General features: G+C 47.2%; 2 protein-coding genes across 2 annotated transcripts; one reads left to right on the forward strand and one right to left on the reverse strand.

Annotated features, from left to right (window-relative positions):
• Positions 1–4,368: 4,368 nt before the first annotated feature.
• naa10 (N-alpha-acetyltransferase 10, NatA catalytic subuni) lies at positions 4,369–10,324 on the reverse strand. Its single transcript, XM_084461645.1, has 8 exons — positions 10,158–10,324; positions 9,778–9,876; positions 9,002–9,060; positions 8,761–8,806; positions 7,582–7,697; positions 5,722–5,766; positions 5,393–5,477; positions 4,369–4,863 (listed from the first exon to the last, which is right to left on the reverse strand). The coding sequence occupies exons 1-8, from the start codon at positions 10,176–10,178 to the stop codon at positions 4,678–4,680; spliced, it is 657 nt and encodes a 218-aa protein (XP_084317771.1). The 5' UTR covers positions 10,179–10,324; the 3' UTR covers positions 4,369–4,677.
• Positions 10,325–13,271: 2,947 nt separating this feature from the next.
• LOC311329942 (ceramide kinase) lies at positions 13,272–20,752 on the forward strand (the record flags this gene model as incomplete). Its single annotated transcript, XM_084461894.1, has 12 exons — positions 13,272–13,398; positions 14,288–14,377; positions 15,213–15,350; positions 15,680–15,808; positions 15,990–16,053; positions 16,176–16,321; positions 16,448–16,522; positions 16,712–16,864; positions 18,061–18,166; positions 19,287–19,390; positions 19,526–19,722; positions 20,405–20,752. The coding sequence occupies 12 exons, from the start codon at positions 13,272–13,274 to the stop codon at positions 20,750–20,752; spliced, it is 1,677 nt and encodes a 558-aa protein (XP_084318020.1).
• Between the last annotated feature and the right edge of the window lie 572 nt (positions 20,753–21,324).

The following is a 21,324-nucleotide window of genomic DNA, read 5'->3' on the forward strand; positions in this document are numbered from 1 at the left end:
GAGAGAGAGAGAGAGAGAGATAAAGTGGGAGTGAGAGAATGAGAGAGAGAAAGAGAAAGAGAGACAACTAAAGTGAGAGAGAGTGAGAGAATGAGTTGGCACATGTCGTATGGCTCGTACTGCACAAGTTCATGCAAAAATAGCACCAGCAGTTCAGCTGCAAACTATAAATAGTAGGGCTGGCGCCCCCTACCCCAACCCCAACACCACCAGAGGGCATTTAAACCTGCAGGTATAGATGATTATACTCACACTGCAACTTGACTTCAACCCAGTGACAGAGAAATGATCATTTCATTTCAGAGTTTACTGGGTGAGTAGGAGATTACAGAGGGGGACAGTAAATACTATTTTTATATGTGAACACTAGCAATCAACTGCTCAGTCAACAGAGACGTGGGATTGTGGGGTCTGGCCTTGAGGTATCTGGTCATTTGATGACCAAACACACGTCTCTATTGTCTTCCTGTTTAGGCTGTAAACCAATCAGGGGAAAATAAAAAACAGAAGTCTGTGATGTGTTGGTCTCTCTGTACTGGGCCTCGGGGCAAACGACACAATATGCCCTCTGATTGGCAATACTGGCAAGTCTTGGCAGACCCATCCTACAACACCTACAGGCCCCTAATAAAGAGGAAGACAGGGGTGTATCCTTGGTACAAGCCTAGAGCACTGGAAGTCAAACCTCATTCACAAACCATTAGTCACTTGACTGCTCTCGTTTTCTCTGTCCCAACTTCCTCTTTTCTTTCAAAAAACAAATCCCCCTTCTTTCTCTCTTCACTATTTTGCTCCTCAACTTCAAAATGTATTTCTCCAATTTCTATCATGCCATCGAAATTGGTATATTGCTTCTTTTTTTTTTAGGAGTAGGCCTATTAAAGAGGAGGTAATGTATGGTTTCCATCCTGTCTCACTCATTCCTGGTCTATGTGGTCATCACTGAATCACAGCAGACGTTGGAGTTTATCAACATTTGGACGTATTAGTCAGTGAACATTCATTGGTAATGTGAGCTGGCATACTCTTTTGTACTTCCTAAGCCACTTATTTGCCACTCAAGTGCACAAATGTAATACATCCCCAAGTTAACTTCCCTAAACAACAATTCTGAATAGGCTCACAACATGGATAGACCTATAGATGAACTGTTGACACATCTACAAGAACAGTGAAACCAAAAGAATTACTCTCAACACAAACAGCCCTAGAGAGAAATCGTCCAATAAAATCCAACCTAGAAAGAGAATAAAATATAGGCTACATGTAAGCCTATAACAGGACATACACAGTTGACGTATAACGTAATATGTATTAGAATCAAATGAGAACATTACCTGAAGGATCCTCGCTCTTCCACACTGACTAATCACATATCACCATGTGAAAACATCTCTTCTTCCTTTTCCGAGGGGAGATAAAGTGGGATTGATATATCCTCCTCCCTCACCGACACGCGGAGATCCGTGTGCGTTTAGACAAGAGTGGTGAGAGGAAACCACAACCCCACTGTGCTCAACTCTAACCCCGCCCCGCCCCGCCACACCCCTTAATGAGGTCAGTGCATCAGCATCAACCCGAACCCGTCCCCTAGCGCTCCCTCCCTGCCCCTATTCACCCGAACCCGTCCCCTAGCGCTCCTCCCTGCCCCTATTCACCCGAACCCGTCCCCTAGCGCTCCTTCCCTGCCCCTATTCACCCGAACCCGTCCCCTAGCGCTCCCTCCCTGCCCCTATTCACCCGAACCCGTCCCCTAGCGCTCCTTCCTTGCCCCTATTCACCCGAACCCGTCCCCTAGCGCTCCTTCCCTGCCCCTATTCACCCGAACCCGTCCCCTAGCGCTCCTTCCCTGCCCCTATTCACCCGAACCCGTCCCCTAGCGCTCCCTCCCTGCCCCTATTCACCCGAACCCGTCCCCTAGCGCTCCTTCCCTGCCCCTATTCACCCGAACCCGTCCCCTAGCGCTCCCTCCCTGCCCCTATTCACCCGAACCCGTCCCCTAGCGCTCCCTCCCTGCCCCTATTCACCCGAACCCGTCCCCTAGCGCTCCCTCCCTGCCCCTATTCACCCGAACCCGTCCCCTAGCGCTCCCTCCCTGCCCCTATTCACCCGAACCCGTCCCCTAGCGCTCCCTCCCTGCCCCTATTCACCCGAACCCGTCCCCTAGCGCTCCCTCCCTGCCCCTATTCACCCGAACCCGTCCCCTAGCGCTCCCTCCCTGCCCCTATTCACCCGAACCCGTCCCCTAGCGCTCCCTCCCTGCCCCTATTCACCCGAACCCGTCCCCTAGCGCTCCTTCCCTGCCCCTATTCACCCGAACCCGTCCCCTAGCGCTCCTTCCCTGCCCCTATTCACCCGAACCCGTCCCCTAGCGCTCCCTCCCTGCCCCTATTCACCCGAACCCGTCCCCTAGCGCTCCTTCCCTGTCCCTATTCACCCGAACCCGTCCCCTAGCGCTCCCTCCCTGCCCCTATTCACCCGAACCCGTCCCCTAGCGCTCCTTCCCTGCCCCTATTCACCCGAACCCGTCCCCTAGCGCTCCTTCCCTGCCCCTATTCACCCGAACCCGTCCCCTAGCACTCCCTCCCTGCCCCTATTCACCCGAACCCGTCCCCTAGCGCTCCCTCCCTGCCCCTATTCACACTTAATGAGAGGGATTAGTTATTCTTCACATCTAGCAAAACAAAACGTGAACTCACGTGATCAGGATGGCAAGGTTTTAACTTAAATCATATTTAAACTTAATCAACACCCACTGATCCACTATCAAAGACATGTACGCAGTCAAAATAAAGTTAATTAACAAACGGATTCAGTTTTGGGTAGGTTTAGATATCTATCAATCAAACAAACAGTGACGTCTCTGCCTCTACCCGGGGGCTGCCCGCCCACCACGTGCGTTTCATTACCCCAATTACCCCCCCGGCCGTGAGGTGTGCCCCTAGTGCCCAAAACAATAAAACATAACAAATACAATAAACATATTCAAACAACACACTAGTCACATAATCAAGCAGTTAGGAAAGAGAAAAGGATACGATCGAATATAGGCTCTCTCTCTCTCTCTCTCTATATATATATATATATACAAGCCTATATTTGATCTTTCTCGTTTGGCTAACTGCTAGCAAAGATGTAAAAACATCAAAGATGTGAAAATGGCACTATATGCTTTGCGACGAAGACCAGCCCTCTATAGGCTATATAGAGCAGGGCGGACTGTCAACTTGAGAATATCATTTTTATTCTCACCGTTTTAATTTCTCCTAGCAGCATTAAAGGGATAGTGTCCTATTTATTTATTTAACTACATTTAACCCTATTTTTGGTCTGTCTACCATGACTGTAACACAGAGACCATCATTTCACTGATCATTCTGGTATTGATCTAGCTGCAGTTTTTCTGCAGGCTCTCACTGGGCTACAATAGAAGTCAATGGGGCATACGTAAACGCGTTGGAAAAACTATGATCAATGTGCTTTTCTGAGATGGGAAGCACAGGGTGTAATCTTACCAGTCTCAATATGCTCTCCTGTGAAATGTATCTTAATCCGAATATTTGTAGGTGTTTGGCATGACTTACATATAGTCCTCTATGGGAGCAGTGAAAACAAGCACCAGGCGAATGTTTATGTCCAAGCCATGCCAAACATGTACAAATATTTGGATAGCAATACATTTCACAGAGTATACTGAGACTGGTATGATTACACCCTGTGCTCCACATCTCGGAAAAGCACATTTATCATAGTTTTTCACACATTTACGGGTCCATGGAAGCCCAGTGAGAGCCTGCAGAAAACCTGTCTGGCTCTATGTCCAAAATAGCACACTACCCCTTTAAGGGCTGCATCTTCTGAACCTCTAAACTTCCTTTTTACTGATCTGTATCTATAGGACACGTTTACTTCAGTTAGGGGAGCTGAGCCAGTGTGCTGAATTCTAGCTCCTTGGTGTATAAGCTTTATCAACTGACTCGCTGAAAATAAACACACCCAAATGACTCGTTTCGTCATATATATCAGTATATTCTACATTAAATCTGTTTAAAACTTATAAATCAGTCAAGTTTGCACAAAATCCCCCCCCCCCCACACAAAGTTAAGACTTGTGTTCTTGCAAGTTGATATCAGACAGGAAGAGGGTGCCATTGCACTACAGCAAGATAAACATCAATGAGATGTTGATGCACTTGAGGTGTCACCATAGTTAACTGCCCGTGTAGCAGTTCAGATTTGAATACTGGTGTTCATCTTATTATTGCCCTTGTCCAACCATGCTGCATCATAAATCTACAATAAACACAGTACCAAACGTTTTTATTGAAACCTTTATTTTTAGTATCTAGAATACTATACAGACGGTATGATTCAGACAAATCAAAAGGTTGTTTTCAAATGAGCAAACAGTGGTAGTAGTAGGGTTTGTTGCTGGTGTGAGAGATGACCTCAACTTTAATAAATACTTTGAAATCTGAAATTCTTTACGCTCCCAAAACATTTAATTTGGCCTAATCTCAACATTGCCTTGCTGGTTACTTCTGAGAAAAAAGAAATGCCTTTTTCTGTGGAAACGTGAATACACAGTAACTGAGATGAAGCCAAATCCGTTTTTTTGCTGGAAATAAAAGGTGTAACCAGGGAGGGGGGTGAATTTAAAAACAGCTAAGATGGCAGTCATTGCGAGTCGGAGGAGGAGTCTTTGACGTCTGTGCTCTCGGTGGCCTCGCTGACTTCGCTCAGCTCTTTGCTTTCTCCTCCGCTGTCGCGCTCCGCCTCCCTCTCCTGGTCGCCGGACGTCGCGTTGGCGGAGGGGGCCTCCTGGCCTGACACGCGCACCCCTGGCTTCCTCAGCTGTGGGACCTGTAGACCACAACCACAGACGAGCTGTTAGCATGCGGCTAACACTGAGCCCTAGACCGCAACCACAGACGAGCTGTTAGCATGCGGCTAACACTGAGGAGATGTGATGTGATCCTCCAAGTGGGGGGAGGAGCTATGAGGAAAACTGGGCCTTCAATTCTTTTGTAACCATGGTGAAGAAAGGTTAAATGGTGAATGGACTGTACTATAGCGCTTTTATCCAAAGTGCTTCACAATGAAGGCCCCTCATTCACCCATTCACACACATTCACACACAAATAGCGGCAGCAGCCATGCAAGGTGTTAGCCTGCTCACTGGGAGCAATTTGGGGTTCAGTGTCTTTCCTCAACGACACTTCGACATTTCATCAGGAGGAGCAGGGATTCCAACCGCCGACCCTACGATCATTGGACGACCCGCTCTACCTCCTGAGCCATAATTGCCCCAGCTGGGGGGAGGAGTTGATAGCTACCTCATCGTGTAATGATATCACAATGTCTCTCTTCATAGGGAGGAGGTGATATCTACCTCGTCGGCCATGTGGGCCAGGTCTCTCTTCATAGCGTAGGCATCCTCTCCGTCAGCGTAGTACTTGGGCTCCACCTCACTGATCCTGTGGAAAACAGCACAGACACCATGTTGATGGGCTGGGATGGATAGACCAAGTACAGCGTTACTTCCTACTTGACAAATTGCATAAGCATTAGTGTGTGTGTGTGTGTGTGTGTGTGTGTGTGTGTGTGTGTGTGTGTGTGTGTGTGTGTGTGTGTGTGTGCGTGCGTGCGTGCGTGTGCGCGTGTGTGTGTGTGTGTGTGTGTGTGAGTGTGAAGAGGCTTCCAGGAACAGGCTTGACTTACTGGAATTTCAGTGTGTTTGAATACAGATGCAGGGCAGCTCGGTTACTAGGAAAGAGGAAAGATGAGGGATTCAATTGTCTCAAAAATAAAAATCAATTGAAAATACACAATACCTCAAATTGAAATCTATCCTGGACAACCCCTCCCATCCCCTCCCATGATGAGCTGTGGCAGATAGGGAGCACTTCCAGCCACAGGCTCCTCCCACCCAGGGGCAATACGGCTCCTCCCACCCAGGGGCAGTACGGCTCATCCCACCCAGGGGCAATACGGCTCCTCCCACCCAGGGGCAATACGGCTCCTCCCACCCAGGGGCAATACGGCTCCTCCCACCCAGGGGAAATACGGCTCCTCCAACCCAGGGGCAATACGGCTCCTCCCACCCAGGGGAAATACGGCTCCTCCCACCCAGGGGCAATACGGCTCCTCCCACCCAGGGGCAATACAGAGCGGTTCAGACGTTCCTTTGTGCCAGCAGCCTTCACTCTATAACACTGTTCAGGGTCATGGAGGTGGACTGGGTCATGGAGGTGTTCAGGGTCATGGAGGTGTTCAGGGTCATGGAGGTGTTCAGGGTCATGGAGGTGTACAGGGTCATGGAGGTGTGTACGCATGTATGTATACATGTGTAATACTAGATATCTTAGCCTGGATGCATGCATGTATGTATGTGTACTCCTAGACTTATATACTTGTAGTTATATTTATACAGACTGAATGTATGTAGGAATATATATATAGTTCTATTCTGCACAGTTACCGTACATATGGTTGTATGGTCCCCATTATTCCTCTTTTTATGCTTCTACCCCCTTATCTAGTGTTGTTAGTTACTCTCTATCTAGTGTTCTTTTCTTTACAACCTTGCTGTAATTTCAACTGCTGATCCCTGGGGGGTCAATAAAGTATCAATCTATCTTTTATTTCTATACTTCCATAGATCACACTCAACACTCCATTATGGCTACTGGTCAGGATATTCTGGGGCTAAAGTAGTAGTAGTAGTAGTAGTAGTAGTAGTAGTAGTAGTAGTAGTAGTAATAGTAGTAGTAGTAGTAGTAGTAGTAGTAGTAGTAGTGGTAGTAGTAGTATTACTACTAGTAGTAGTAGTAGTGGTAGTGGTAGTAGTATTACTACTACTAGTAGTAGTAGTAGTAGTAGTAGTATTACTACTACTAGTAGTAGTAGTAGTAGTAGTAGTAGTATTACTACTACTACTAGTAGTAGTAGTAGTAGTATTACTACTAGTAGTAGTAGTAGTAGTATTACTACTAGTAGTAGTAGTAGTAGTAGTAGTATTACTACTACTACTAGTAGTAGTATTACTACTACTAGTAGTAGTAGTAGTACAGTAGCAGTAGTAGTAGTATTACTACAGTAGTAGTGGTAGTAGTAGTAGTAGTAGTATTACTACAATAGTAGTAGTAGTAGTAGTAGTATTACTACAGTAGTAGTAGTAGTAGTAGTAGTACTGTAGTAGTAGTAGTAGTAGTAGTAGTAGTAGTAGTACTGTAGTAGTAGTAGTAGTAGTAGTAGTAGTAGTAGTACTGTAGTAGTAGTAGTACTGTAGTAGTAGTAGTAGTAGTAGAAGTAGTAGTAGTACTGTAGTAGTAGTAGTAGTAGTAGTAGTAGTGGTAGTAGTGGTAGTAGTGGTAGTAGTAGTAGTAGTAGTAGTAGTACTGTAGTAGTAGTACTGTAGTAGTAGTAGCAGTAGTAGTAGTAGTATAGTAGTAGTGGACATGTATACAGGAGGGCAAAAAACCCAATGTACAGCAGTAGCTCGTTAGCAGTGTTCCCAGCCAAGGTGTTGCTTACATGGATGTGAGGAGCACCAGGCTGAGTCAGCCCAGAGAGCGTTACCTTTTCCTCACGTGAAGGGAGACGTATTTAGCATTGAAGTTTTCAATCATGGCCCGGCTGGCCTGGTCCATCAGCTTCTGGGCCAGACCCAAACGCCTGTGTGAGCGCTTCACCGCCTGAGAAAGACCACAAACACGGCATGACCACCGACCACAGGGATACACTATGAAGCAGACTGGATGTAGTCAGGCTTAGACCAAGACAGCCTACTTGACTTAGCTCCACATCCTAGCTCAGGCTAACTCCATGAAGGCAGATCGCCATCCAACATCCAAAGCTTCAGCCGAATGTACACTGTGTGATAAAACCCACCATTCTGAGGTCGTAAGGTGGTCGTGGGTTGTCGCAGACAATCGTAGCTCATCGTATGAAAAATCTGGACTCGCAAGTCGCACGGTGTGAGAAGGTGTACGATCTGCAATTCATCGCTATGACGTTCTACGACGAGGCTACGACCTCCTGACAAAATATCTGGCATGTCAGATATTTTCGTCGTAGATCACAGGTGTGAATAGAAGTTCACGCTGCAGCCAAGATGAATCGTGGGCGTAATCTTGGCTGACAGAAATCGTATAGTGTGAATACAAATCGCATAGTGTGAATACACACGTCGTATGGTCTTGAGACAGAGTCCCGGTCGTACAGTGGGAAGGGATCCCCGATCTAAGATTGTTTCAGTCGTACGGTTCACAGAAGGCTTCACTCAACTCAGGTTTGGCCACTCAAGCTCAGTGCACGTCCCTTCTCACAGGACATGCTGCCATGGACATTAACCTGGCTAAAAGGTGAGCCAGCTTCGTAATACTGAGCTACAGTACCCCGACTTCAAGTCAGTGTTAAAAGTTAGCTCGCAAAGTTAGCTTAGTAACTCCTTCAGCCTGCTTCGTAGTACCGCGCTCTGGAATGGTCAACCGGAACAACACAACGCAACAGAGATGGTTGTAAGATGTTTTAGAACAGAATTAAATTGTTTAGCAATGGCCAATCTGGAACGTCAAAAGTTCTAAAACTGCCGTTTTCAATATTCAAATCTAACGGAATGACTCGTGATGAGACGGACATTCTGAAACGAACATGTCGTCGCAGCGGTTGTGTGTGAGCCTGTCTGAACAGGCGCAACAACAGACACACTGCACATCCAGGTGGGGGTGTTGTGTGTTTGAGGAGGTCAAGTCTCACCAGGGATGTGATGTGACCATGGGGGACATCATCTGGATCTTCTTCCCTGAGGAAAGAACAGGTCATGAGAGAATGAGAGAGAGAGAGAGAGAGAGAGAGAGAGAGAGAGAGAGAGAGAGAGGATAAGCAGAGGCAGAGAGAGGGGTTGGACGGACTAGGATTTGACATACAAAATGCTTTAATGGAACCAGACCCTTTCAGCTATATATCACAACAGCAGATTCCAGATTGACATACTCACATCTTGGCCAGGACATATCCCACTATCTTTCCATTTTCATCCTCTGCGATGTATGACAGCTGAAACATTTGCTAGGTTAGATACATGGGACTACATCCTTCAACTACAATATGGATAACTCTGTGTGACAATCCAAATCATACACACTTCTTGGGAGGTAATAACGTTGTCTTCAAATACATTAGATAGGGAGTAGACAGAATGGAAAAAAGGTAATGAAATAATGTATTTTCCCAGCAAGTGTGAGATTAAATACTTATGCAAAAACCTCACTACGTCCTGGACTATCTGGGGTCCAGGAACTATCTGGGGTCCAGGAACTATCTGGGGTCCAGGGACTATCTGGGGTCCAGGAACTATCTGGGGTCCAGGGCGTAACTGAGTTGCGATCTCTCCCCAACACCCTGTCAGTGACCATACAATTCTCCATTCATTCTTTCATGCAGTCTGCTCTTCGGTATCTACAGATAACATAATTCCGTTACCCACCAACGCCCTGGACCAGAGATAGTCCTGGACCAGAGCTAGTCCTGGACCAGAGCTAGTCCTGGACCAGAGCTAGTCCTGGACCAGAGATAGTCCTGGACCACTGGACCAGAGATAGTCCTGGACCAGAGCTAGTCCTGGAACAGAGCTAGTCCTGGAGCAGAGCTAGTCCTGGAGCAGAGCTAGTCCTGGACCAGAGATAGTCCTGGACCAGAGATAGTCCAGGACCAGAGCCAGCTATTAGCTATAGCTACAGGCTAGTTGTAACTAATGTGAATAACAGTGCCTACCTGTGGCCAGGACAGCCCGTGATAGAAGTAGTATTTCATCTGGTAGTTCTCAGGGAGACAGAGCAGGTTGCAGTGCTGCATGTTCATCAGGTCCTCCGGCTAGAACAAGAGAAGAAGACTGTGAGCTAAAGCTAGTTAGCCTAGCTAAGGTTAGCCTAGCAGAATAGAGAAGCTTTCATCTTTAAAACAAACACAAAAGCATTCAGCAAATCAAATAACATGCTAGTTACCTCTGATCAAGTAGATCAGCTTTTGTCTAACTTGTTATTATTATTAGCAAGTATGCTAGCGTTGGCTAGCTAACAGCTAAACACAACCCTATTGGGATGGTGGTGCTAGCTAGCTAGGCTAATGCTAGCATGGTGGACTCACTCACTTACCCTCGCGTTACGGATATTCATGTTTCTAATCGATCTTCAGCAGCTGTTTGGATAATGAAACGTATGTGATGACCTATTCTAATCAACCAACTCCAAAACGTTGATTGAAGTACTAATGAATGTAGGTGTTTCTAGCAGGCTAGCTGACTAGGTGGGGAGGAAGCATGTGCTCGATAACTAGACACATATCCGGGGCGTTCATGACAGGGATTTCAAAATAAAATAATAATAAAGGTCACGCTAAACAAATGTACTTTTTGTGATTTTATTAATTTTTGTGACATTTAAAAATAACACTTTCTATCCCAAATAGGACAGCAAAACACACACACACACACACACACACACATTATATATATATGTATATATATATATATATATATATATATAATTACAGTAACAAATGACTTAAATAATCAGTTAAAACTAAAATAAATCTAAATTTCTGTGCAAATAGTTGATAAAGGGTTAAACTAGAGCAAGAATGATATCAAATGTCTATTTATTACATTGCAAATGAGCTTAATGAATTACCAGGCACATGTTACAAATTAAAGGTTTACTCTACCATCGTGATGTGTGAGAGAGATGGGGTGTCATTTCTTAGGGTTTAAGTCCGACATTTTGGGTGAAGTCCAAAATCCCTATGGGTAAAATGAATGATATTTGCCAAAAATGCTGAAAATAAGGTCTTTACAGAGACTCACAGAATAGAGTATGTTTTGTTCTAAAAGTTAAAATATATAATTGAAAATTAGTTTTGTGAATGTTGAAGTCCTAAAACCAGCAGCCGAGCTGCACAAAAACTACCCAGCACCGTGGAGATAACCCAATAACATGATCCAACAGGCTCAGCGTTTGGGTTAATTCAATTCAATTCAATAAATTATCCAGCATTTTTTTGTGTTTACTCTCGAGGGGGATTGCTTAAAGAGGTAGTGTGCTATTTTGGACATTTAGCCTTATTTGTGGTGTGTCTACCATGAGCCTGAAACATAGGGATCATCATTTCACAGATCGTTCCAGTATTGAGCTAGCTGCAGTTTTTATGCAGGCTCTCACTGGGTGCAATGGAAGTCAATGGGGCATACGTAAATGTGTTGAAAAACTCTCTCTCTTCTGTCCTGATACTCCTAGACCTGTCAGCAGCATTTGATACGGTAGACCACCAGATCCTCCTCTCCACCCTCGAGGAGAGAGGCGTTAGGGCTCTGCATGCTCCCTGTTTGCATCCTACATGTACCTGAAGGGCCACTCCTACCAGGTGACATGGAGAAGGTCGATGTCGGAACCGCATAGTCTGACTACGGGGGTTCCACAAGGGTCTGTCCTGGGTCCTCTCCTTTTTTCCCTCTACACTACATCTCAGATTCCTGTTGTAGACCTACAACATCAGGGGGATTCACCCGTTCCTCTCTGATGAAACAGCGCAGGTGCTCATCCAGGCCCTGGTCATCTCCCGCCTGGACTACTGCAACTCCCTCCTCGCTGGGGCCCCGGCGTCAGCCATTAAACCCCTGGAACTTGTCCACAAAGCTGCTGCTCGCCTGATTCCCACACACATTCCCTACACTGGCTGCTGGTAGCACATTTCAGCACATACTCGTATTTTGAAAAGAGATTGCCGGAAGTAGCCTCAGTGTAGTTCCGCCTGAGGCTCAGATGTGACTGGCCGAGACATTAAACAGAGCCAATGAGGACATGGATATATCAGTGGCACAGGCCACCCTTATGAAATTGCTTGTCACCACACTTCCCACCCCTCGCGAAATATGTGCATTTTTGAAAGAAAATAACAAATTAAAGAAAAATAATAATGCTTTTCACCCGCGTCACTGCATCACGCCCCCCCCTCCCAACCTGCTGCTGCGGCTGCGCAGTAACATTAGTGCACACCAGATACACGCGCGTTGTTGTTGTTGTTGTTGTAAAAGTTGGATCCGTCTGCGTCTATTGGCATGTATTCACTGGCAGATCTAGAAGCCTTGTTGTTGTTAAGGTTGTATCCGCCTGCGTCTACTGGCATGTATTCATGTTCCGGATGGATGTCTGTGCTCTCCTTATATGCCGGTGTTGTGCTGGAAAACGTCTGCCTGCCGAAAAACCACTACCCTGCCCAAGATGAACGAATATTGCCAAATCTGCCTTAAATATTAGGGTACTACTTGGGATACTTCAAATATTAATGGGCTACTTTTCAGAGTCAGAATGATAGACCTATTGTGTGCCTGATGTGACATAGGCTACTGTGCGTGTAGGCTACTGTGATCCCAGTCTTTGTGAAATCTGTGACTAAAAACCCCACACATGTGTCTCTAGATGTAAGAGGGTGTCAGATTTTAGTCTTTTAAAAGTAGTTTTCCAGTTAGGCCTTTGTTTTGTTTTTATACATATAAAAACTCCACTGCTCAGAGCCCTTCTGTGCCGGCAGACTGACACATGAAACACATTAAACACATGAAACACGCACCCTGGACGCTGCTTCTGCAGCTCTGACACCCTAACTATTCTACTGCCCCCAACCGGTCACCCCTATGAACATGTTCTGGAGGCGCCCAGATGAGGATAAGCATTTTCAACTCCTATAATAGGCCTACCAATAATCAGTTCATGTGATCCATTAGAAAGCTTACAAAAGTAATACCAAGTCCACCCTATTCAGGCAGGCCCAATCAGGAGCCAACATGCAAATAGGCCAGGCACAGGTGTGAGGTTGTGGGCGGGGTGATGAATCTTACCTGAGACAACACCTGTGTCACCGGGATATATGGAACTGGCATTACGTAGTTGAGTAAAATGCAGCTGCCAGACCAGACGGATTTCATCACGTCGATGACATCTTATCAGCGCTGAATCTTATCTGCTCAAGGCTATTTTTGATCATTGAACATCAGGAAGGATGCTTCTTGTGGGCTTGTAGGTTATCGGACAATCATAGATTATATTTTCGGAGATGCTGTTAATTGGTTCATGGGTAGACAAAAAGATTAATATGAGATCATATCAAAATATTGAATCAACTTGGTTCCTACACATTCTTTGTTCTTGTTTCGGATAGTTAGTCTACATAAACAGTCATTCTGTTGGTGGAGCTGTAAGTTGTCTAAATATAGCATGGAGATAGATCAGGTCAGGTTGGAGTCCAGCTTATGGGTCGGTAAAAAGAGATACCGGGCAGTTGTGACGGGCTGGTTCTTCAACTGGACGGAGCTTGATAAGAAGAATCGAGATAAGACAACCGGTAAGTGCTCATTCATCACTTAAAAATATCCTTTTAGTTGACTAGGCCTATATTTCTTAATTTAGTGACTAAATGTATACGCCATACATTGCATTTCTGACGTCATGGCTAAACGGAATGCGTAATACCGTCGGCTACTGTATCATTTTAAGGTTTGCTAAAAAATAACACTGATGATACATGTATAGGCTACTGTATAACAAACTAATTCCCCCAAGAATAAAGTTAGGCCTACTAAAAGAAAAAAGAATTGTCTACCTTATACCTAAGCGTAACCAAATAAACGTCTTGTGGGATCGGACAGTGGTATGCACAGACAGAAAGTCACCTAACCTGTCCTGAAGAGGCAATAACAGGTGGTGACAGTGACAGACAGTAATACTATACGGAATGTAGATAAACTAAGCATGTAAATATAGTCTATTATCAGATACATTATTATCTTAGGGCCTATTGTATAAATCTTCTACAGAATCAGACATTTTTATAGTCCCATGAATATTAAGTAGGCTTTTTAAGAAGGGCAGAACGAGTTTGACAGCACTAACACGAAATCCAACTCCTAGATACTGAAGTCACACTCAAAACAAAGAACGAGTTTCACACACACAAACACACACACACACACACGAATCCACTTGTCAGCATTAGAATACAATATGTTTCTCACACTCTTGCCACAATATATAAAAGAGGGACAACCAAATTATAGTCTTTCTGATACCCCAAAGTTCTCATGAATGAAAATGACACACTCTCACACACACACACACACACACACACACACACACACACACACACACACACACACACACACACACACACACACACACACACACACACACCATCTACCTCTTACAGTGTCTACTGTATGCGATTAAAGTTTCAGTGCCCGTTTCCGAGGTGATCGGCGTGGAGGAGGGGCGCGTTGAGATCCTTCCCCAGAAATCAGCCGAAGACGCGGACAGAGACTTTACAGGTGGGAGAGAGGACACACTCTCACATGACCCTGTCTCAAAGACAGAGACATCACAGGTGGGAGAGAGGACACACTCTTAGATGACCCTGTCTCAAAGACAGAGACCTCACAGGTGGGAGAGAGGACACACTCTCACATGACCCTGTCTCAAAGACAGATACATCACAGGTGGGAGAGAGGACACACTCTTAGATGACCCTGTCTCAAAGACAGACCTCACAGGTGGGAGAGAGGACACACTCTCACATGACCCTGTCTCAAAGACAGAGACATCACAGGTGGGAGAGAGGACACTCTCATATGACCCTCAGGTGGGAGAGAGGACACTCTCTCAGATTACCGTCTCTAGGCGAGATGCAACACAAAACCACACTCTCAAGCACCTTTAAATATTGCTCAGGCAGCCGTGTATGTGTACGTCAACCGTTACGAGACAATGTATTGATGGTATATGAAATTGCATAATGCTCCATATTAGTTGCTAACATGTTAATAAATATATTTAATCTAATGCAGTGTAACACTGTGTTTATATTAGAGTGTCCGCCCTGAGACTGGGAGGTCGTGAGTTCGATCCCTGGCCGAGTCATACTAGAGACTATAAAAATGGGACCCATTGCCTCCCTGCTTGGCACTCAGCATCAAGGGTTGGAATGGGGGGGCTACATCACCAAATGATTCCCGAGCGCGGCACCGCTGCTGCTCACCGCCCCCCCAGGGGATGGGTCGAATGAGGAGAACACATTTCACACTCAGGTGTGTGACAATCATTGGGACTTTAACCTTTAACCTTACACTACTGTATGTGGTGTGCCTGTTTCCGTGTGTGGTCCAGTGTTCTACGTGAAGCGGAGCAGCAGTGGACGGTCCTACGGGTTGCTATGGAGACTGGGCCGGACCCAGTTCAGCTGCCCTAGCAGAGACCTGAGAGACCAGTGGATGACCACGCTGAGGAACGCACTCAAAACTCACAGTGAGGACAAACGGCAGTTGGGCGGAAACGGCAGTTGGGCGGAAACGGCAGTTGGGAGGAAATGGCAGTTGGGCTGACCTCAGCGTTGATCTTTTTATAGCCTACGGCTCGTATATTCTCATATATTTCAGTCAGGTGTTGCTCGAAAAAGAGTTCTTTGATCTCAAGCTTCATTAACTGGTTGAATAAAGGTTAAATTAAAAAAAATTATATCCCTTAAAAAAAAAGAAAAAAAAAAGGAATATTTTGACTTCTATCTTTCTAGCTCCTCCCTCCTCTGCTCGTCTCCTAACGGGGCCCTTTGTCCTTCCTCTGTCTGTTCTCCTCAGGCCCCTCACGACCTCACAGGCTCCTGGTGTTCATCAACCCGTTTGGAGGGAAGAAGAGAGGAAGACAGATCTATCACTCCTTGGTGGCGCCTCTGTTTGAGCTGGCTGGCATCAGCTCCCATGTAGTAGGTAAGACACACCCCCTCCACCAACCACCTCACCTACCAGAACCTTCTATCTTACAGGAAGTGGCAAGATCACTGAATGCCAAAAGTTTAAATGTGCTATTATTGTTGGGCGGTACTGTATGTGTGAGAGTCATGAGTTGTAGAAGTGATATGAGAATGTTTATGTTGTTGTTGTTGTTTAGTGACCGAACGGGCCAATCAGGCGAGAGATCACATACTGAAGAAGGACCTGACTGGCTTTGATGGGTGAGATAACACAGTCCTCATGTAAACTCTCGCGTCAGGTAAGACAAGATTCATGTCATAACAGAACTGCTGAGATAGCGTCTCTTTACTCGACCTCTAACATAACATCCTCTCTCCGTCAGCGTGGTGTGTGTGGGCGGCGACGGAATGTTCAGCGAGCTGCTGCAGGGCGTGATTGGCCGAACTCAACAGGAGGCGGGTCTCTCGGAGTACGACACCACAGTGGCTCTGCAGCCATGTGACCTTCATATTGGCATCATCCCCGCAGGTGAAACAGCTGTGAAGACAAACTGACAAATGAGTGTGAATGTTATGAATCTGTGTGAGACCAATGAATATGTCGTGTGTGTGTGTGTGTGTGTGTGTGTGTGTGTGTGTGTGTGTGTGTTCATAGGCTCCACAGACTGTGTGTGTTTTGCCACAGTGGGCATGAACGACCCTGTGACCTCGGCTCTACACATCATCATCGGTGAGAGAATCACATCTTCCATTACCACAGTCGACCTTCCACACGATGTGACCTCGGCTTTGACCGTCTGCGTGTTCCCACGCCAGCAACACACCCGTCACACACAATCCTCCACGCTTGTGACGTTCATACGTCAACGTTGAGTCGTCTTACCTGTCCTGCCCTCCGCTTTCCCACAATCCCCTGCAGGTGACTCCCAGGCCCTGGACGTGTGCTCCGTCCACCAGCGGTCCTCCCAGGTGCGCTACTGTGTCTCCCTGCTGGGATACGGTTTCCTTGGAGACGTGCTGGCGGAGAGCGAGAGACATCGCTGGATGGGACCCCTCCGCTACGACTACTCAGGTACCGCAGGGAAACACAGGCTGGACATCAGTACATTCAACCCACGAGGTAGATATCACCTCCTCCCTATGAATAGAGACCTGGCCCACATGGCCGCTGAGGTAGATATCACCTCCTCCCTATGAAGAGAGACCTGGCCCACATGGCCGATGAGGTAGATATCTCCTCCCCCTACGCTATGAAGAGAGACCTGGCCCACATGGCCGACGAGGTAGATATCACCTCCTCCCTATGAAGAGAGACCTCGCCCACATGGCCGATGAGGTAGATATCACCTCCTCCCTATGAAGAGAGACCTCGCCCACATGGCCGATGAGGTAGATATCTCCTCCTCCCCCTACGCTATGAAGAGAGACCTGGCCCACATGGCCGACGAGGTAGATATCTCCTCCTCCCCCTACGCTATGAAGAGAGACCTGGCCCACATGGCTGGCGAGGTATCTTTCAACTCCTCCCCCCAGCTGGGGCAGTTCTGGTTCAGGAGGTAGAGCGGGTCATCTAATGATCGTAGGGTCGGCGGTTCGAATCCCGCCTCCTCCTGTCCACATGTCGAAGTGTCCTTGTTCAAGACACTGAACCCTAAATTGCTCCCAGTGAGCATGTTAGCACCTTGCATGGCAGCTGCCACCATTGGTGTGTGAAAGTGTGTGTGAATGAGTGAATGAGAGGCCTTCATTGTAAAGTGCTTTGGATTAAAGCGCTATATAAATGCAGTCCATTCACCATTTCAGCTTCAGATAGGCTCAAACAGTGTTCAGTGATCTGATTGGTTCTACAGCACAATCATTGCAGTAGTATGTTTGTTTCTTTGCTGGAGCTGGATCAAAATACTATTTGAAATCATTTGTGTTACTGTTCTGTGCTTGATTACTCTGACCTGATGTTCTTTAGAATGCAAGTCCCACCCACCTGACACTCGAGGCAGACTCGGTAAACACAAGGGTTTCTAATCGTATTTGGAGCTGGATCCGGTCTTAGTTGGGTTATTAGTAACCAGTGATCGTTGGGTTATTAGTAACCAGTGATCGTTGGGTTATTAGTAACCAGTGATCGTTGGGTTATTAGTAACCAGTGATCGTTGGGTTATTAGTAACAAGTGATCGTACAAACGCCTCGTCAAGGACCATGATGACCTCATGGGGAAGTACTCCTCGGAGAGAGCTGGGTGGTTGCTGACCTTTGCCCTTTGCCCCCAGGCACCATGGTGTTCCTGAGTAACAGAAGCTACCCAGGCGTGGTCCAGTACCTCCCCGCTGACCCTCAGCTGTCTAGCCCTCGGGACAACACTCGCTGCTTCTCAGGGTGAACACACACACTCACACACACTCACACACACCTCCACACACCTCCACACACACACACTCACACACACTCACACACACACTCACACACACCTCCACACACACTCACACACACCTCCGCTCTCACACACACCTCCACTCTCACACACCTCCGCACTCACACACACCTCCGCTCTCACACACACCTCCGCACCCACACACACTCGTATACCTGGATACGTCCCCAAAGTGTTAACAAACATAAACAACAACACAATAACAACCTAACAACACAATAACTACCCAACAACACAATAACTACCCAACAACACAATAACTACCCAATAAGGCAGTTGTTATCATCTCCATGAGACAGCAAGGCTCAACATGACAGCTAGAGTTTTTAAGCTTCCTAGAGATTATGGCCGACAGGACTCACATCTTCACCAACACTTCCACTCAGCAGAGTGTGGAAACTGTGAGGGAGGTCTGGAGCCTCCTGGGTAAATAACATGACACACGTGTACTTTCAGAAGGCGCAGGCCGAGCTAGAATCAATCCCTAATTGCCCAGAGACTGAAACACAACACGGCTCTTAGCAGATACAGTAGCTACAGGTGATCTGGGAAGGAACAGCTGCCCTAGTTTCTCTGGGGGGGTGGGGGGGGGGGGGTCCTGTCAGTTGCGTCATCAGTGGGCTGGTGACGTGGCCTCATTCCCCCTGCAGGGCGCTAGGGCGCTCGCACACAGGTGTTGGGTTTACCTTAAGGAAGCCGGTTTCCCAGGCGACATGAACCTACTGTACATCGGTCTGGAAAGAAAGAGACCGAGAGAAAGAGAGAGAGGGAGGGAGAGAGAGAGAGAGGGAGAGAGAGAGAGAGAGAGAGAGAGAGAGGGAGAGAGAGAGAGAGAGAGAGGGAGAGAGGGAGAGAGAGAGAGATAGAGGGAGGGAGAGAGAGAGGGAGAGAGACAAGGGAGTGTGAGGTCATGCCATTGTATAACTGAATTATATTATACAACAGAGAATTATGTGTTACATCACATACCTAAATACCTGTAATATCATCTGTGAAATGTGTATTTATTGTCTGGTGTGTGTGTGTGTGCGTGCGTGCGTGTGTGTGCGTGTGTGTGTGTTCCAGATGCCGTGTGTGTTCGGAGAGCACAGAGAGACTGTTCCCTCCCTCTCCAGACTCCAGCTCGCTGTTCAGCCCTCAATTCAGCCAGCTCAGCAGTGACTCAGAGGGTAACACACACACACACACACACACACACACACACACACACACACACACACAAAGACAGACACACACACACACACACACACACAGACACACAGACGACCTTGATATAATGTAGCCCCGCCCCTCTCTCCGTGCAGGTGGGTGGGTGAGGGTGGAGGGGCGGTTCAGGTGTGTGACCCTCACCTGCATGTCCAGTTCCTGTCCCAAGAGCCCCCTGGGTCTGTCCCCCTCTGCACACCTAGCGGACGGGACGGGGGACCTCGTCATCGTCCGGGACACGCACCCTCTAAGCTTCCTCACCTTCCTACACCGACACACCAGCAACCAGGACCAGGTATGGAACGCAGCCCCCGCCGCTCTGGGACGAGGAGAGAACATCTCAGCAGGCCACGATTCATGGGCGGCCATTTTGAGCTACATTTACCACAGACTGTCTGAGACAAACCAGCGAATGGATTATTGAAGGCTTCTTTTTTAGGAAGGCATATCGCCGTAGCGTACTTTATTACTTTACAAAGTTAAAGTCCCACTGACTGTCACACACCTGAGTGTGTGAAATGTGTTCTCTTCATGTGACCCATCATCCCCTGGGGGAGCGGTGAGCAGCAGCGGTGCCGCGCTCGGGAATCATTTGGTGATGTAGCCCCCCAATTCCAATGGCAATGGGTCCCATTTTTATAGTCTTTGATATGACCCGGCCGGGGATCGAACTCACAACCTCCCAGTCTCTGGGCCGACACTCTACCACTAGGCCATAGAGTTGGTGGTACCATTACTTTATTCTGTTTATTGTTTACAGGGACAACGCACACCAATCAACAAGTTTAGGAACATTTTAGTAAATGAGCCCTCATAGTAAATGTGCCAGTGTTAGCTGAGTAGCTAGTTTTCAACTGCTGTCCCTGGAAAGATGTTAAGCGCCGGATAAAAACAGTAAGAAAGACATTTTAAAAACAGAGTTTAGTTGACTTCCTGTTGGTGGATTTGGTTCGACTCCCCGTTCTTTCATCCTCCAGTTCGACCTGCCGTTCGTGGAGGTCCACCGCGTGAGGGCGGTCCGGTTCTCCCTCCCCCCGGGGGAGGAGGAGGAGGACGACGACGACGAAGAGAGGGAGACGGGGAGCGGCGAGGGAGGGATAGAGGCTCTGGAGAGACCGTGCGTCCACGACGGAGAGACCAGGAGCAGGACCGGCTCCCAGCAGCAGCTGACGGAGAGGGCGGAGTCACAGGGGACGGCCCACGAGCGGAGGAGGAAGAAGCAGGACTTCCTGTGCGGCGTGTGCTGCGGCGCGGCGCCCTCCTCCTCCTCCGTGTGGAACTGCGACGGCGAGCTGCTGCCCCGTGCTCAGCTGTTCTCCAAGTAAGAGACCACAGCGCACGCTCTGCTGCTTCTGAGTGTGAGGGCGGAGGTGTGTGTGAGAGGGGAGGTGTGTGGAGGTGTGTGTGAGTGCAGAGGTGTGTGTGTGAGTGTGGGTTAGGTGTGTGGTGAGTGTGGAGGTGTGTGTGAGAGCGGAGGTGTGTGTGAGTGCGGAGGTGTGTGTGAGAGCGGAGGTGTGTGTGAGAGCGGAGGTGTGTGTGAGTGCGGTGAGTGTGGAGGTGTGTGTGAGAGCGGAGGTGTGTGTGAGTGCGGTGAGTGTGGAGGTGTGTGTGTGTGTGTAGGTTAGGTGTGTCCCCTCCTCCTCACGCTGGGAAACCACTGTTTAATTCATCACTTTATTCATGTATGTAGCCTTTATTTATCCAGGATAGTCAGAAATAATATTTATATATATATATATATATATATGAATTGAAACCTTTATTGCCCCAGAGGGGAATTTGTTTAGCACACGTCAAGCATACAGAAAACATTAAAATGATCAAAAATTAAAAATTAAAAAAATCACCAACACCACAATTATATATAATAATAGGTATGTGATGTATAATATAGAAA

Source organism: Borostomias antarcticus, assembly GCF_949987555.1.
Source record: "Borostomias antarcticus genome assembly, chromosome: 3".
Classification (NCBI taxonomy): domain Eukaryota; kingdom Metazoa; phylum Chordata; class Actinopteri; order Stomiiformes; family Stomiidae; genus Borostomias; species Borostomias antarcticus.

What these genes read in the sequence shown, in the direction of transcription:
- naa10 (XM_084461645.1), bottom strand. Translation starts at nt 10,178, where the DNA reads ATGAATATCCGTAACGCGAGG. An exon ending in GGATATGTCCTGGCCAAGAT is followed by an intron (nt 8,807 to 9,001) that starts GTGAGTATGTCA and finishes TTCTTTCCTCAG; the next exon opens with GGAAGAAGATCCAGATGATG. An exon ending in TCAAACACACTGAAATTCCA is followed by an intron (nt 5,478 to 5,721) that starts GTAAGTCAAGCC and finishes TGTTTTCCACAG; the next exon opens with GATCAGTGAGGTGGAGCCCA.